We start from the raw sequence: 17,500 nt of genomic DNA on the forward strand, positions 1-17,500 counted from the left end.
CCTGGTGAGCAGCTGAGAAATCCAAACCAGTAGCAAGAGACGAGGATGAGGGTGTGTCCACAACACACACACACACACACACATCCTACATACATGTGTTTATTAAAAATAAGTTGTCAGGACGCTCTGCTCCAGCACTCAGGATTTGTTTACATTTGCATTAGCGCAGCTTTATACTGCGCTTTATCCAGCTCGAACAGGTTATCGTGTATCGTGTGTGGAAGGAGTCTCCAGTGTCAGAGCTTCCTGAGGAACATGATGAAGCTGTGTGTTTTCTCTGATCAGCTTAAGGAGAGAGAAACACTCTTTATAAGCGGAAACGGAAGTCACCTTAAAATGTAACTATAAATGGATAAAAGTTTATTGCCGTGTCGTTCTTGAATAAAGTACAGTGTGTGTGCGTGCGCGAGCCAGGTGAAGGTGTGGTTAAGGAAGTTAAAGTTCCCTGTGTGTGTGTGTGTGTGTGTGTGTGTGTGTGTCCGTTATCTGAGTCCGTACCTGAGGCGATGTACTGTCTCTGTACACCGGTGCGCCGCTCGAGCTCCGCTAGACAGTCCGTCAGCAGGTTCTTCTCCTTTAAAAACGCCTCGTAGCGCTCCGTTACCGCGGCCCACATGGCGGGGATGTCGCGTGCGTGTCCGTGTGTCCGGTACAGTTCGGGATTAACGAGCGGAAAGGTCTGGATATGAGTGTTACAACTCACCGTGTCGCTCCTCACACACACTGCCCCGTTACAGCCTGGCAGGTGCACGCGCGCGTGACGCGACGGAGCCCAGGCTCTGACAACCAATCACAGAGCGGGATTCCTGCCACGTCACGCGCGCAACTCCGCAACCGGCTGCGGCTAATAAATAATATCGTGATATTTTCTCATCAATTATTAATTATTTTATGAATCTGTTGTTAATTATTAATCTCTTTCCGCGTCTCTTCTCTTAACAGATCGAACTTTCCGTGACATAAAAATAGGTGATTTTATCTTCTGATTCCTTAAAAGTGTTTATTTATTCTTCCTGCATCTTTTTCTCTTCACCTTTACCTCCTCTTTATTGCTCGGTTCATTTTCTCATTTTCACCTAGCTAATAAACTAATCTGGCCACGTGACAGACAGGGGATGAACATCGACCTGGACCACGGCGTGTCCGTGTCTGCAGGGTGAGATGAACAGAATAAAGAGCTGGATCTGGGATTTGATAGAGGTCCAAACCATTCCCGAGCAGGCGGGGTGTGGGGATGATGGGACTGGACAACACTTGGGGTGTGTGTGTGTGTGTGTGTGTGTGTGATAGAACACAAGGCCGTTTCCATTTGATTTGTATTTTATTTGAAATAAAACCACATTACAGTCTGACTGTAAATCTGAAAATGGCAATTAAAAAAAACAAAGTCTGTACATGGATGACACGAATCATGTACAACAATAAATATAACACACTCACACTCTCTCTCTCTCTCTCTCTCTCACACACACACACACCAAAACACTACACATCACCACCAAGAGGCAGAGCAGGACAATCACACACATCACTAACACCAGTGTGTGTTCAACATCTGACAAGTCTTCTTAACCTGTGTATTATAACAGAGAAAGGGAGGGGGGAGAGACAGGCAGAGAGGGGGACAGAGAGAGAGAGAGAGAGAGAGACAGACAGACAGACAGACAGGGGGGGCAGAGAGAGATACAGATGGACAGAGAGAAAGCAAGACTGACGGAGAGAGAGAGACAGAAAAAGGAGACCAAGATAAAACACAAGAGACAGAAACAGAACCAGATGTATACTGAACACGGTGTTGCCATAGCAACATTGAGTGGTTGTTGCCATGGTTTCACTGCAGTAACCACTGTTGAGGATCTCTCAGCTAGCCGTAGCTACAGTATTGTGATGGTTTATAAACCACAACACAAACACTCAGCAGAGCTCTTTAAGATGTCGGCCAATCAGGGTTCGAGAAACGATCGGAGAAATATTCTGCATAAACGGTTTTTTTTCCTCTTCACCTCACTGCAGTTATAAGTCATAAAATAGCTGCATTAAAAGACTGAGGTCTAAAATAAAGACTTGTCTGTGCCCCCCCACCCCCCAGCGGAACAGGACAGATTCACTGTGGTTCACTACTCCGGCAGCCTCCTGAAGTGCCCTTGAGGTGTAAATATTACTGAAGCTGTAGGAGTTACTTCACTACAGAGCGTGAACACAGAGCTTTAGTGTTTCCTGACCATCTAACACCAACAAAATGAAAAGCTCTCGCTAAATAAACACTTACAAAATGCACTAGCTCGGCGTCTTGGTCCTAATGTAACGCAGTGAGAGACGCCCCAAATCTAACGGAATTCATCAAGGAGAGATCTGGAAACAAACCAAACAAACCAAATCTAATCAGAAATAAATGAAACAAAACAAAATGTTCGGCAAAGGAAAATAAAATTTAATGATCAGAATGGTCAAACAATTTCAAAACACAAAAAGAAAGAAAAATATCTCCGTTTTTTGACGATTAGTGAGAGAAAAAAAAAATACAACTAAAGCCACAAAAAACAGTAAATAAAGAAAAAGAAAAAAAGAGAAAAGAAGTAAATAACAAAAGCTTGAAGCTGAAATGAGAAACAGGGGAACTACATTTTGTTGTCTTTTTCTTTTTTTTCAGGGGAACTTTCCTCATCCTTTGGTCCTTCTTCCTTTCACTCGCTCCCTTTCTTATTCATTTCTTTTTTTTTTTTCTTTTTTTTTTAACTTAAATAACCAAACACACACACTTTCGTTCACTGGATACACCACAGCCTGGATCTGGAAAAGTGCCTCGGGGTCAAAAACTGGAGGAAATAAACAATAAAGCATGGACATGCTGAAACACTGTACTAGGATCAGTGACTGCTGAGAATCTCCAAAACATCCCATAATAATCAGAAGCATGGACAGTGAGACATGTCTGAATTTCAGGGATAAAGTGATTCGATTCAAAACTTGAATCGAATTTCCTGACATTAGCCCCGCCTACATGCAGAACCAGGCCCCGCCCCTTCCCCCATTCTTGCGGATTATTTCGCTGCAGTTCTGCGTACAGACAGACAGACAGCAGAGGCAGAGACATCACACACACACAGCTCCATGAACATGTTTATGAGCAGGACCGAGTTCAGATCTTATACAGCTATCAGAGGTCCACACAGCAACTGAGCCGTGACCTGTGTGTGTGTGTGTGTGTGTGTGTGACAATACTTACATCAAGCACTGAAAACTACAAACTGGATAATACTAAGAGGACAAAAAAGAAAAAGAAATATACAGGTAATCATGTACCTTAAGAAAATCTCACTAGCAACTTGCAGTCTGAATAACAAAACAAAAAGAGAGGAGGGAAAAAGAAGTGTCAGTGATGGGGTGTTGAACAACAATACAGCTTATAAAAAACAAAAACAAAAAAAAAAACATGCCAAAGCTATGCCAAGTGAAATTATGCTACCAAGGAGAAAAAAATCTTACTAGCATACCTGGAAAAAAACAAAAAACAAAAAACAACAAAAGAAAAAGACTGAATGATGGCGCATGTTGTGGACTTCACAGCGTGGGGGGGGGGATGGAGACTGATGTGGAACACCACACAGGGTGTGTGGGGATACTCAGTTAAACCATACATCACCATGGACTTGATGAATGCAGTGATGTAGTGACGTGAGGGGTGTGTGTGTGTGTGTGAGCAGGGTGAAGAGCACAGTGTGTGTGTGAGAAGCAGATGAACCTATAAAACAGGGACTTTCCGAGCGACGTCCTTCTACTTGTGTGTCTTGCTGGTTTTGAAGGACACCTGCAGGATTTTGTCCCCCAGTCTGTAACCGTTGAGGCTAGCGATGGCCACGGCCGCCTCCTCGTAATTGGTCATGGTGACGAAGCCGAAGCCTTTGCACTTGTTGGTGTTGAAGTCTCGGATCACCTTGACGTTGGTGACGGCGCCGAACGGACCGAACATCTGCCACAGGATTCCCTCGTCTGCGTCCGGACCAAGGTTATAGATGAAGATGCACCAGCCGGTCTGCGTGCTCCCGCCCATGTTCGCCCCCGACAGACCGCCCATGTGGTCCACGCCCATTGGGGAGAACCTTGAGAACACACACACAATTATAATTCACAATTTTTAAAAATCAACACATTTACAGAATGACCCCACCCTTCTGTCTCCTGATTGGCTGAGAGCAGCACTGTCTGTTTAGATTGGACACAGTCCGATTTTTCTTTAAGAAGGAAAAAACAAAACTAATTTAATTTAAAATAGAATAGACAACAAAAAGAAAAGAAACACTTTCTAAGAGAGTTTCATTGGCAGAAGACAAACCTGGTTATGTCATATAAATACATATAAAGAAAAGATTCTGCGCTCACAGCATTGTGTGTGTGTGTGTGTGTGTGTGTGTACCTGAATCTCTGGGCCTGGTGGTGTACAGGTCCTCCGAAGCGGCGTGACTGTGTGTGATAGATCTGAGGGATTATCTGTGTGTTTTTAATCTGATTAGGATTCGCGGCGAATTTGACGGTGATGGGTTCGGCCGCACCGGGTGGTTTCTGTCCGTTCAGCTCTTTGACAGCGTCTTCTGCCTCAGAACGCTTGTCAAAGCGTATAAACGCAACTCCACGGGAAAGACCTGACAGGAACAGGAACGGTCGTGAAGAAGCGCTAACTAGAAGCAGAAGATTACTGTAGATATGGGAGATGAGAGCGTCCTGCTCACCTGAAGTCTGATCCACGAGCACACGCGAGTTGATGATGCGTCCGTAGCGTAAGAACATGTCCTCCACATCCTTCTGGGTCATGTTCTTAGGAAGGCCGCTGATGTAGAGATTGGCGTCTTTGATGGAGTCTGAGCTGGGCCGTGCATACGACACCTACGGCGGGGAAACACACGACACACACACTTTCACAACAAATCAGAATATAAAGAAAAGAAGCAGACTGACAAAAAGGATGGATTTCAGAAACACTCCGGAACATGTCACTCAACAACTACAGGACACTGACCAGTGGAGCAGGACGACTGGGATCTGTCTCACTGCATTAAAGTCTTTTACATTTAGGAAAAACCTTTTAGCTCAAAAACAAAACAAAAAAACAAAAAAAAAACACCACAGCAGAATCTAGTGTTTATATCTAGAAAACAAACATTAGCATGTTATAAACTAATGTTGCAGTTCGATTAGTTCAGTTCATTAACCAATCATCAGCTTAATTAGCATAATATTCCTTTAGTCAGGTAGTGTAACAATTCTAAAAACATTTTACTCATGAAAAGGAACAGATTAAAAGATTGTTTATGTCTTAATAACAAGTTATTCACATCCATCTCTTAAGCCTGGAATATACTCGCTTTTAGAGACGCGTGTCCAAGCAAGATGGCTGCCGCAGCGCATCCTGCACACGTCATCGGAAGTCTCCGTTACTTAATGACAAGGTGCAGCGTCGCATGGCACAAGCGTCATGTTTTAAATGGCACACGTTTGTGTACGGATCCAGTTACCGAGTTATGGCTTGTGGTTAGTGTCCGAATAATTAAAAAAAAACACCTCACACGGCCATCAGAGGTCTGTTTTGGTACCAGGTGAAGTTTTAGATAAAATCAAACTTAACGTGCTGCAAACCATCTTGCTAACCTGATGTTCAGGGACGTTCTGGCTCCACCTAGTGGCCATTGTTTTTAATCCTCCGGCTGTACGCGGTGAGCAAAACAACCTCATCATGCATGAAGTATAAGCCAGGCCTTAATGTGGAGTGTTACTGAGTGAAAAGTAAACAACCCACAGCTTTAACCAAAAGCATTACGGTAACAGATTTAACCCGACGGGTGAAAAGGCCACGCGTGATGGAAAATATATGTAGTGGTGTAATATTACCTTGATGGTTTTAGACTGTAGCCTCAGGCCATTCAGAGTACTGATTGCTCTTTCTGCATCATTAGGGTTTACATAGTTAACAAAGCCGTACCCTAAACTGTGGCCTGGAGAAAACAACACAAACAAAACAATAAAAACAACCAAACTAAACCAAACAAACAAAAACAAACAAACAAACAAACAAACCAACAAACCTTACGGATAGAAAGAAACAAATCATTAAAAATATCAGAAATGAATTAACCATATTTTGCAGGGAAAAAAAACAGGACAAACCTTCTGGGAAAAAAATATTAAAATAGAGCCGAAAGTTATTAATGATATAAAGAGAGATCCACATTTCTCTGACTTATCGGCGTGTGTGTGCGTGTTTGAGAGACAGATTTCGATATATAAACGTGTATAAATACGGACCGGCGACTTTATCTCGAATGAGCTTAGCGCTCTCCACCTCGCCGATGCTGCTGAAGAGGCTGCGCAGCTCCTCCTGAGACATGTTCTGGGGCAGATAGTTCACGATCAGGTTTGTCTTGGCGTCCTTCGCCTCATCCACCATGTGATCTTCATAACCGTTCGACATGTCGTACACCTCCTGAGACAGCGACAAAGAGACAGAATCACACGGCAGTGAGAGGAGGATGATTTACTAGTGACAGCTAATACAGAACACATTTAAAGCTCTAAAAAAGAGAGGGAATCAATTAAAGCAGGAGAACCTGCGTCTGACCACAAAAAAAAAGCATGGTCCGTATCACGGAGGAGTAAAATGAACAGATTTCAATAGCTGCAGCTTTGACAGTTACACTGGTGTGCATGAATACACAGATGTTCCAGTTACAGCAGATCTGCCCCTAATGGTCACTGGGGCAATAATTCTGAATCAGGAAATAACTAAAAGATGGCTGTGGAGCTGCTCTCCAATCTGCTGCCTGTCGTCAGTAGAAACGTTTCTTTTCTCTTTAATTTCTTAGTGAAAATAAAACACAACTTTCTGGCTGTTTTTTGTGCTAAAACGAGGTGAGAAGCGATAATATGACGGACACAGAGGACAGGGGTGTGTGGGTTTATGGCTCGTTATACACTCTCAGTTTAGCTGTCGCTGAAATCCCAGCTCCGTGTTACACGTGTACGTGAAATATGAACGCTGCTTGGTCGCTGCTCTTCTAACTAACCAGAGATCCGGGTTAACTGTTGCTCCAAGCCACTGCCAGGGTTACATTTACCTAGCTAACTACCCTCACTAACTAGCATTAATTAGTGTGCATGTTTCTCCAGCTCTTCACAACAAGAGAAGCAAATGATATACATGAACACCCCATCAGCTCATGGCACATCTCTGTCTCTCTCTGTCTGTATGTCTCACTCACGCGCTCGCTCTCTCTCTGTAGGTCTCGCTCACGCTCTCTCTCTGTAGGTCTCGCTCGACCTCTCTCTCTCTCTCTCTCTCTCTTTAGGTCTCGCTCGCCCTCTCTCTCTCTCTGTAGGTCTCGCTCGCCCTCTCTCTCTCTCTCTGTAGGTCTCGCTCACCCTCTCTCTCTCTCTCTCTGTAGGTCTCGCTCACCCTCTCTCTCTCTCTCTCTCTCTCTCTCTCTGTGTGTAGGTCTCGCTCGCCCTCTCTCTCTCTGTAGGTCTCACTCACCCTCGCCCTCTCCCTGTGTGTAGGTCTCGCTCGCCCTCTCTCTCTCTCGCTCTGTAGGTCTCGCTCACACTCGCCCTCTCTCTCTCTCTCTCTCTCTGTAGGTCTCACTCACCCTCGCCCTCTCCCTCTCTCTGTGTGTAGGTCTCGCTCGCCCTCTCTCTCTCTCGCTCTGTAGGTCTCGCTCACACTCGCCCTCTCTCTCTCTCTCTCTCTGTAGGTCTCACTCACACTCGCCCTCTCTCTCTCTCTCTGTAGGTCTCACTCACACTCGCCCTCTCTCTCTCTCTCTCTGTAGGTCTCGCTCGCCCTCTCTCTCTCTCTCTGTAGGTCTCGCTCACACTCGCCCTCTCTCTCTGTGTAGGTCTCGCTCACCCTCTCTCTCTCTCTCTCTCTGTAGGTCTCGCTCACCCTCTCTCTCTCTCTCTCTCTCTCTCTCTCTGTAGATCTCACTCACACTCGCCCTCTCTCTCTCTCTCTGTAGGTCTCGCTCACGCTCACACTCGCCCTCTCTCTCTCTCTCTGTAGGTCTCGCTCACGCTCACACTTGCCCTCTCTCTCTCTGTAGGTCTCGCTCACACTCGCCCTCTCTCTCTCTGTAGGTCTCGCTCACACTCGCCCTCTCTCTCTCTGTAGGTCTCGCTCACACTCGCCCTCTCTCTCTCTGTAGGTCTCGCTCACACTCGCCCTCTCTCTCTCTCTGTAGGTCTCGCTCACCCTCTCTCTCTCTCTCTGTGTAGGTCTCGCTCGCCCTCTCTCTCTCTCTCTCTCTCTGTGTAGGTCTCGCTCGCCCTCTCTCTCTCTCTCTGTAGGTCTCGCTCGCCCTCTCTCTCTCTCTCTGTAGGTCTCGCTCGTTCTCCCTCCCTCCCTCCCTCCCGCTCCCTCTCGCTCGTTCTCCCTCCCTCCCTCCCTCCCTCCCTCCCTCTCGCTCGTTCTCCCTCCCTCCCTCCCTCCCTCCCGCTCCTTCTCCCTCCCTCTCGTTCTCGGTTGTTCTCCCTCCCCCCCCCCTCCCTCCCTCTCACTCACTCGTTCTCTCTCTCTCGCTCCCTCCGTCTCGCTCATTCTCTCTCCCTCTCTCTGCCCCTCTCTCTCGCCCTGCCTCGCTCCTCCTCTCTCTCGCTCCCCCTCTCTCTCGCCCTGCCTCGCTCCTCCTCTCTCTCGCTCCCCCTCTCTCTCGCCCTGTCTCGCTCCCTCTCTCTCGCCCTGTCTCGCTCCCTCTCTCTCTCGCTCCCTCTCTCTCTCGCTCCCTCTCTCTCTCTCGCTCGCTCCCTCTCTCTCTCGCTCGCCCTCTCTCTCTCTCTCTCTCTCTCTGTAGGTCTCGCTCACCCTCTCTCTCTCTGTAGGTCTCGCCCTCTCTCTCTCTCTCTGTAGGTCTCGCTCGCCCTCTCTCTCTGTAGGTCTCGCTCGCCCTCTCTCTCTGTAGGTCTCGCTCGTTCTCCCTCCCTCTCGTTCTCCCTCCCTCTCGTTCTCCCTCCCCCTCCCTCCTTCTCCCTCCCCCTCCCTCCCCCTCGCTCGTTCTCCCCCTCTCTCTCGCTCCCCCTCTCTCTCGCTCCCTCTCTCTCGCTCGTTCTCTCTCTCGCTCGCCCTCTCTCTCTCTCTCTGTAGGTCTCGCTCGCTCGCCCTCTCGCTCGTTCTCGGTCGTTCTCCCTCCCTCCCCCTCGCTCGTTCTCTCTCTCGCTCGTTCTCTCTCTCGCTCCCTCTGTCTCGCTCGTTCTCTCTCTCGCTCCCTCTGTCTCGCTCGTTCTCTCTCTCGCTCCCTCTGTCTCGCTCGTTCTCTCTCTCGCTCCCTCTGTCTCGCTCGTTCTCTCTCTCGCTCCCTCTGTCTCGCTCGTTCTCTCTCTCGCTCCCTCTGTCTCGCTCGTTCTCTCTCTCGCTCCCTCTGTCTCGCTCGTTCTCTCTCTCGCTCCCTCTGTCTCGCTCGTTCTCTCTCTCGCTCCCTCTGTCTCGCTCGTTCTCTCTCGCTCCCTCTGTCTCGCTCGTTCTCTCTCTCGCTCCCTCTGTCTCGCTCGTTCTCTCTCTCGCTCCCTCTGTCTCGCTCGTTCTCTCTCTCGCTCCCTCTGTCTCGCTCGTTCTCTCTCTCGCTCCCTCTGTCTCGCTCGTTCTCTCTCTCGCTCCCTCTGTCTCGCTCGTTCTCTCTCTCGCTCCCTCTGTCTCGCTCGTTCTCTCTCGCTCCCTCTGTCTCGCTCGTTCTCTCTCTCGCTCCCTCTGTCTCGCTCGTTCTCTCTCTCGCTCCCTCTGTCTCGCTCGTTCTCTCTCTCGCTCCCTCTGTCTCGCTCGTTCTCTCTCTCGCTCCCTCTGTCTCGCTCGTTCTCTCTCTCGCTCCCTCTGTCTCGCTCGTTCTCTCTCTCGCTCCCTCTGTCTCGCTCGTTCTCTCTCTCGCTCCCTCTGTCTCGCTCGTTCTCTCTCTCGCTCCCTCTGTCTCGCTCGTTCTCTCTCTCGCTCCCTCTGTCTCGCTCGTTCTCTCTCTCGCTCCCTCTGTCTCGCTCGTTCTCTCTCTCGCTCCCTCTGTCTCGCTCGTTCTCTCTCTCGCTCCCTCTGTCTCGCTCGTTCTCTCTCTCGCTCCCTCTGTCTCGCTCGTTCTCTCTCTCGCTCCCTCTGTCTCGCTCGTTCTCTCTCTCGCTCCCTCTGTCTCGCTCGTTCTCTCTCTCGCTCCCTCTGTCTCGCTCGTTCTCTCTCTCGCTCCCTCTGTCTCGCTCGTTCTCTCTCTCGCTCCCTCTGTCTCGCTCGTTCTCTCTCTCGCTCCCTCTGTCTCGCTCCCTCTCTCTCTCGCTCCCTCTCTCTCTCGCTCCCTCTCTCTCTCGCTCCCTCTCTCTCTCGCTCCCTCTCTCTCTCGCTCCCTCTCTCTCTCGCTCCCTCTCTCTCTCGCTCCCTCTCTCTCTCGCTCCCTCTCTCTCTCGCTCCCTCTCTCTCTCGCTCCCTCTGTCTCGCTCCCTCTCTCTCTCGCTCCCTCTGTCTCGCTCGTTCTCTCTCTCGCTCCCTCTGTCTCGCTCCCTCTCTCTCTCGCTCCCTCTGTCTCTCGCTCCCTCTGTCTCTCGCTCCCTCTGTCTCGCTCCCTCTCTCTCGCTCCCTCTCTCTCTCGCTCCCTCTGTCTCGCTCCCTCTCTCTCTCGCTCCCTCTGTCTCGCTCGTTCTCTCTCTCGCTCCCTCTGTCTCGCTCGTTCTCTCTGTCTCGCTCCCTCTCTCTCGCTCGTTCTCTCTCTCGCTCGTTCTCTCTCTCGCTCGTTCTCTCTCTCGCTCCCTCTCTCTCGCTCCCTCTGTCTCGCTCGTTCTCTCTCTCGCTCGTTCTCTCTCTCGCTCCCTCTCTCTCTCGCTCCCTCTCTCTCTCGCTCCCTCTGTCTCTCGCTCCCTCTGTCTCGCTCGTTCTCTCTCGCTCCCTCTGTCTCGCTCGTTCTCTCTCTCGCTCCCTGTCTCGCTCCCTCTGTCTCGCTCGTTCTCTCTCTCGCTCCCTCTGTCTCGCTCGTTCTCTCTCTCGCTCCCTGTCTCGCTCCCTCTGTCTCGCTCGTTCTCTCTCTCGCTCCCTCTGTCTCGCTCGTTCTCTCTCTCGCTCCCTCTGTCTCGCTCCCTCTGTCTCTCTCCCTCTGTCTCGCTCCCTCTGTCTCTTGCTCCCTCTGTCTCGCTCCCTCTGTCTCTCGCTCCCTCTGTCTCGATCGTTCTCTCTCTCGCTCCCTCTGTCTCGCTCGTTCTCTCTCCTGCTCGCGCTCTCTCCCAATCAGCTTGTGGTGTAAAAACGTGTCTCTCTCTCTCACACACACAGTCGTGTCCCTAATAGATACAGAGTCTACTCACTTTTAAGTATCTAACGTGTCCCCTTCTGACTGCCATGAAGAGCCGTCACAGATCCCCACTCTGATCTGAAGACACCAAAAAAAACAAACAAAATGGTAATAAAAATACACGCTGATTAAAAAATAAGCGAAGAACTGAACCAAAATAAGGGAGGGGGCAAAAACAAAACACGGATTGGGAAATGAAAGAGAACAAAAAAAAAGGGGAAAGGTAGAAAGATGAGTCGGCTTCTGATATTACCTGTGGAAAGAACATAAGAGCCGTGAGGCAGGAGAGCTTCAGCGTGTATTTTTAACACCTCACTTCAGCTATTCTCTAACACACACACACGGTCAGTGTTAACACTATACACACTCGTCTCTGTGAACCATCACCTAAAGCTCATCAGGTTTATATGCAAATAAATTTCCCTCTGCGCCATTAGAGGGTCCACTTCCGGTCTACACGCCATCCCATCCTCATCACCGCCTCAGACTCACATAAATTACTCTAAAGTGTGGAACACTATGTCTGTAAATGAAACCAAATGCAACTTAAACAGACATCTAATAAAACAAATAGATTTTCAGTTAAATATATAAAGTACCATCAGGTACCTTACAACTGTGCTTATTTGAAATAGCTTGTGAAGTTAAATCGTTAGATCTCCCTTAATCATATATATATATATTCACAATTATTTACGAGGGTTTTTAATAGCTTGAGCCTATCCCTGAAACCGAGCCTGTTTAAAATATCCAGCAGAAACACAAGCACCACGATTAGCATTGCTAACTAGCTACTACCCCGTGAAGTGAGGAGCATTTACGGCAGTCTTTGTTTGAACTCCTGCTAAGCTAACGGTTCCCATAGCAGAAAGCTAGCTTAACAACAAGGCCGCATCCCAAATACCATAAACCTTCACTGTCCCCTATAACAGCTTTACAAACCCGGAACTCGCTCACTATGGAGTGCAGAACATGACCAAGATGGCGCCGATTGGGACGCCGCCATGTTCTTCCTGTCTGGGTTAAACGTTAGCTTGGTAGCTAAGAGTAACGACTCGCCGCCATTTAAGACGCATACACGCGTGTTTGTTCGTTTTGTAGCGTATCGAAATCCAGTTCTTGTAAGTTTATCTTGTCATTTATTACAATCTCGACACTGATTTTTATTCGGAAACCGAATCCCGCGCTGTTTTTTTCCCCTTACAACCAGGCTTTACGCGCGAGCAGGCCGCGCGCGCGCACTCCTCTCAGGCCAGTCTAATATGAAAACCAGGCCTCAGAAAACGCCCGGTTAGCTACATGCTAACAAAAGAGGGGGTGAATTAGAATAAAACAATTCGTAATCGGATATTATTTCAGTTCGTGACATGTAACTTACCGACTTCACCCCCGCTCCGAGTCTTTTCTCAAAAACCAAAAAAAAAATCACCTTCCGACCGCTTTCTGTCTGAACGTGGCTGCGTGCGCGTGACACAAAACCGCCCCCACAAGGAAACTGTAAGCGAACGGCGACGACCACGCCCACCAGCGACATGCGGCGCGAGCTCGGAGATGATTGGCTAGGATTCACGTCAATCTTACCATGCGTCAGAACAGCGCTGCGCAAAACGACTCTTTATTTATGATTCGAATGATTTCAAATGAATCCGCTAAGTGTATTGAACTTAACGACTCGATTCAGTGAAGTGAATCATTCAGCACGTTACTGATTCGATTCTTCAGTTACTTAGATAATTACACTGCAAGAATTAACAAGTCAAACTCAGTTAAAAAAAGGTGTTTTTTTGTGTTACCCATCATTGTGGTACACACTTAAATAAACCTCAGAAATAAATAAATACTAACAACAATAGGAAGCGTTTCTCAAAATGTTAAGAACTCAGCATCCACAATCAAACACAACCTAATGAAATTGAAATAAATACACACATGCACTGTTTTAAACACTTTTAAAAGATGTTTAACTATGAGAATTGGATAAATGTTGAATATTCTGTGCCCTAACCCCTTTGTGCAGTGTTCTATATGTTAATAAAGAACCCTTCAGGATTCTTCAGCCGTCCATTCGGGGTCAGTTCTTATCACTCAGCGTGTGTTTACTGTATCGTCTGTGTTCTAAGCCTTACAATATGGAGTGATTCCCCTAACGGCCCTTCAGCAGGGACTCAACCCCACAATCCCCCTGTGATTAGTGCAGAAGGTGATGAGAGGAATATGAAGCACACACTGTGGCGTTGTGTGTGTGTGGAGGCTTTGTGAGTGTTAAGGTGTTACAGGGGGATTATGGGAGTTTAACGAGCTCACTTATGCTGCACACTTCATTACCCTCAGAGCAGAGCACAGACGTGTGGATTAGAGCAGGACACGCTAATGCAGGGCTAAATCTCTGGTTAAATATCTGTTTTATTTCACACACACACACACACTGTCCCATCCCCATCACAGACTGGAGCAGGGTGCTGAGCGGACTGCGTCTCTACTTCATCTTCCACACTTTATTCACTTGATTTGTTTGATTTGTGATTCGTCGTCTGGCTGAAACTCTGAGCACAGGTCAGTGTGTCACTGCATCTCACACATTATCTCTATTAGCTTTATTAGCTTTATAGCGATGAGGGCTTTACTTACATACATTTAAAGATTTCACACTTCTTTATGAAGTTTATCTGAACATAAAGAGAGATACCTCACACTGGTGTATACAGTAAGAAGAAGAAGAGTAAAATACTAATGCATGTGTGTCAAACAATATTTTAAATAGATAGATAGATAGATAGATAGATAGATAGATAGATAGATAGATAGATAAGTATCTAATAGAATTCATTCCTAACTAATAGTTAGTTAGTTCATTTCTTATAAACCACTAAATTAACAGAGATCAATAAAACTTACAATAAAAAACAATAAAATGAATATTATTATAAATAAAATAAATGATCGTATATTAAAATATCAATATAAACATGAACAAACAAAAACAGTAATAAATAAATAAAAAAGGGGAAAAAAATAAAGAGTAAAGAATGAACAAACAGAAAAGGAAATAAGTGAAATAAATAAAAACGATTAAAATCTGTGAATTACATCACACAACAGATGACACTGTTGTGACTTTTATAAACTCTTTAAATGAGTGATGTTAGAGGAGTAAGATCCCCACTGACTAAAGATTTATTATTTTCATTATTTATTTATTTCTTTAGATATATAATAATAATTTGCACTAGTTATCCATCAGCACAGGGGGATGTAAGTATCTGTAACACTGCAGATTAATCATCCATACCATACCATAATACTGACGGCTCGGTCGTCATGGCAACGGGAAAGCTGTGCAGTGATTGGTTAACTGGTAGTGAGGCGCGGACTGGGTTTTTTTTGTGTAAACTCTCATTAGCTATCGTCACTGTCACTACTCGAGCCGTACCGGGAACACGATTTGTACTGCGCATGCGCGAAACACGTTATAGCATTATATTATTAATAGTATTAGAACAACAGTATTATAAACACCTGCCGTAAGTAACTGCCGAAGTAGACGCGTTTCTGCACATGCGCAGTACATGTCGTGTTCCCGGTACCGATCGAGTACCGACAGTCTCTCACCTGAAGCCGGTGTTTCTGATTAAAACCCGGAGATGAAGGGGTTAATGTGGCCTCGCTCTGTACCGCTAATGCTAACGCTAACAATATCACCAGCTAATCAGAGCTACACATCAGAGAGCTTATTAACACTTAGTCATGAAATGTGGAACAGAATGATGATGATGATGATGATGAGGATGATGATGATGAGGATGATGATGATGAGGATGATGATGATGAGGATGGCTCAGTCTAAATCGTCAGCAGTTTCTCCTTTAATCCGCTCCTTTAATGAGATTAGCAGTTAGCAAATCCTGCACTCGGATAAGCAAGCGCGCGCGTGCACACACACACGCACACACACACACACACACAGTATCTACAGATCAGTAATAAAACACTCCAGTGGTGTTCAGTATTAATGTGAGAAATAGTTTGTAAATCAAAGCTCATTAATAATTCATCCCTGGTGTTTGTTTATTTATGAATAATTCATGACGTCAGCTTTCAAAAGCTTTCTGAATACATTCTCAAATAATAATAAGAGTATATTTCTACAGTAAATTACTGAGGGTAATATAAACATATATATATATATATATATAACTAAATATATCATAACTAAAAAGCTCATTTAAAACATTACAGAGCACTTTTGTTTTCTTTTTAATCGCTAGCTCATTTTCTTTTGCATAAAATCTGAAGAGAGAAGATAAATAAAAACATACTGAAGAAATATTTTGGGATCTGTTAATTAAACAGAAGTGTGTGTGTGTGTGTGTGTGTAGCAGAGGTGTGTTCAGGACATCCCCGATGTTCATGGAAGCTAATGAGCTTAGCATTTAGCATATGCAGTGATCGTGGCGGTGATTAGAGGGAGGTTTGCTGAGGGTAAAACGCTAAAGCGCGGGATTAAAAGATAACACATCCCGCTAAAGTGCTGTTCACTCAGGAATTAGCTAATCTGATGATTAGCGTGGAGTTAGAGGACATGCAGGTCGACAGATGCTGCACAAACACACACACACACACACACACACACACACTGCTTCTATCTCTTTATATAATAACATCAACAAGTTTACAAAAACATTTTAACAATTTATATCCTCATTGTGATTTATGTTGTGTTATGCAGTGTGTGTGTGTGTGTGTGTGATGACCCCGAGGGATCAGCTGAGGAAGATGACAGCGTTAGGAGAGCAGGATGATAAACACTGGTACAGACTGATGAACAGCATTTCTGTAGGAGGTACCAGGAGTTCACACCACACATTAACCCCATACACTAAAGTGACCATGTGTTACAGGACATTACTGTGTGTGTGTGTGTGTGTGTGTGCAGAACTGAGACAGAGGCAGGAGATGATGATGAGGAACCCCATGGCTTTGAACTCACAGGTTCTCTCTCAGACTCAGCAGAGACTGCAGCTGGAGCCGCGCTTCATCGACAGGTGTGTGTGTGTGTGATTAGTGTGTGTGTGATTAGTTTGTGTGTGATTAGTGTGTGTGTGATTAGTTTGTGTGTGTCTGTGTGTGAACAGTGTGTGTGTGTCTATGTGTAATTTGTGTGTGTGATTAGTGTGTGTGTGATTAGTTTGTGTGTGTGTGTGATTAGTATGTGTGATTAGTTTGTGTGTGTGTGTGATTAGTTTGTGTGTGTGATTAGTGTGTGTGATTAGTCTGTGTGTGTGTGTGATTAGTTTGTGTATGTGTGATTAATGTGTGTGTGATTAGTATGTGTGATTAGTTTGTGTATGTGTGTGATTAGTGTGTGATTAGTATGTGTGTGTGTGATTAGTGTGTGATTAGTTTGTGTATGTGTGTGTGTGTGATTAGTTTGTGTATGTGTGTGGGATTAGTGTGTGTGTGATTAGCGTGTGTGTGATTAGTTTGTGTATGTGTGATTTGTGTGTGTGTGATTAGTGTGTGATTTGTGTGTGTGTGATTAGTGTGTGTGTCTGATTAGTGTGTGATTTGTGTGTGTGTGTGTGTTCAACATGTTCAAAATGCAGAATGAATTTACCTGTGGTGAAACACACTAAACTTTGTGTGTGTGTGTGTGTGTGTGTAGGGAGCTTGTCCCTCCCCATGACATGGTGTCATCTTCTGAGTCCCGCCCCCTGGCCCCCCCACTGCCCCCCCACTCCGCTGTCCTTGCAGGAAGAGCCTTCAGTTCAGCAGGTCCTCTTCACCTTTATCTTCATCATCAACATTATTATTATTATTATTATTAGTATTATTCCTTTTTACATGATAGAAATACTGTTTCAGGAGGTTACAGCTTCCTCCCGCCTGATTCCATGGAAACAGTTGCTAGACGACAGGAGATCCTCCACAAACAGAACATAGCCAGGTGATGTTATGAGCATGAAACTCACTTCATCATCATCACCACCACCACCATCATCATCATCATCTTCATTACCACCACCATCATCATCATCATTACCACCACCACCATCATCATCATCATCTTCATTACCACCACCATCATCATCTTCATTACCACCACCACCACCATCATCATCATCTTCATTACCACCACACACTAATCCACACACACACACACACTGGTCACTTCCTGTGGATTAGCCACTGAAGGATGGGTGTAACCTAGC

At 46.2% G+C, this 17,500-nt stretch overlaps 3 protein-coding genes across 11 annotated transcripts in view; 1 reads left to right on the plus strand and 2 right to left on the minus strand.

The window, feature by feature from the left end:
* The window catches only part of zgc:101744 (Receptor expression-enhancing protein 6-like), an 18,884-nt gene extending 18,130 nt beyond the window's left edge, over positions 1–754 (minus strand). Inside the window, exon 1 of the mRNA XM_058394543.1 lies at positions 499–754. Coding sequence (XP_058250526.1) covers positions 499–616 — 118 coding nt within the window. The 5' untranslated portion in view covers positions 617–754. The remainder of the gene's footprint in view (positions 1–498) is intronic.
* Positions 755–1,302: 548 nt separating this feature from the next.
* On the minus strand, positions 1,303–12,801 carry elavl1a (ELAV like RNA binding protein 1a). Of its 6 annotated transcripts, XM_058394660.1 has the most exons (7): positions 12,670–12,789; positions 11,305–11,369; positions 6,298–6,475; positions 5,884–5,987; positions 4,728–4,881; positions 4,415–4,640; positions 1,303–4,100 (listed from the first exon to the last, which is right to left on the minus strand). In XM_058394660.1, exons 2-7 carry the CDS (start codon positions 11,338–11,340, stop codon positions 3,776–3,778), a joined length of 1,023 nt encoding a protein of 340 aa, XP_058250643.1. In that variant the 5' UTR covers positions 11,341–11,369; positions 12,670–12,789; the 3' UTR covers positions 1,303–3,775. The 6 variants fall into 6 exon arrangements, with proteins under 6 accessions (XP_058250643.1, XP_058250641.1, XP_058250644.1 ...); XM_058394658.1 differs by having other exon boundaries at positions 4,415–4,881; XM_058394661.1 differs by lacking the exon at positions 11,305–11,369 and having other exon boundaries at positions 12,670–12,782.
* Positions 12,262–17,500, plus strand: part of samd7 (sterile alpha motif domain containing 7) — a 13,143-nt gene continuing 7,904 nt past the window's right edge. The window contains exons 1-6 of one of the 4 annotated variants that reach the window (XM_058394657.1): positions 12,262–12,412; positions 13,737–13,844; positions 16,018–16,131; positions 16,225–16,333; positions 16,954–17,063; positions 17,154–17,235. In XM_058394657.1, coding sequence (XP_058250640.1) covers positions 16,038–16,131; positions 16,225–16,333; positions 16,954–17,063; positions 17,154–17,235 — 395 coding nt within the window. In that variant the 5' untranslated portion in view covers positions 12,262–12,412; positions 13,737–13,844; positions 16,018–16,037. Of the gene's footprint in view, positions 12,413–12,780; positions 13,845–16,017; positions 16,132–16,224; positions 16,334–16,953; positions 17,064–17,153; positions 17,236–17,500 lie in introns of those variants that run through there. The other 3 variants (XM_058394654.1, XM_058394656.1, XM_058394653.1) reach the window with 3 other exon arrangements.

Source organism: Hemibagrus wyckioides, linkage group LG07 (assembly GCF_019097595.1).
Source record: "Hemibagrus wyckioides isolate EC202008001 linkage group LG07, SWU_Hwy_1.0, whole genome shotgun sequence".
NCBI lineage: Eukaryota > Metazoa > Chordata > Actinopteri > Siluriformes > Bagridae > Hemibagrus > Hemibagrus wyckioides.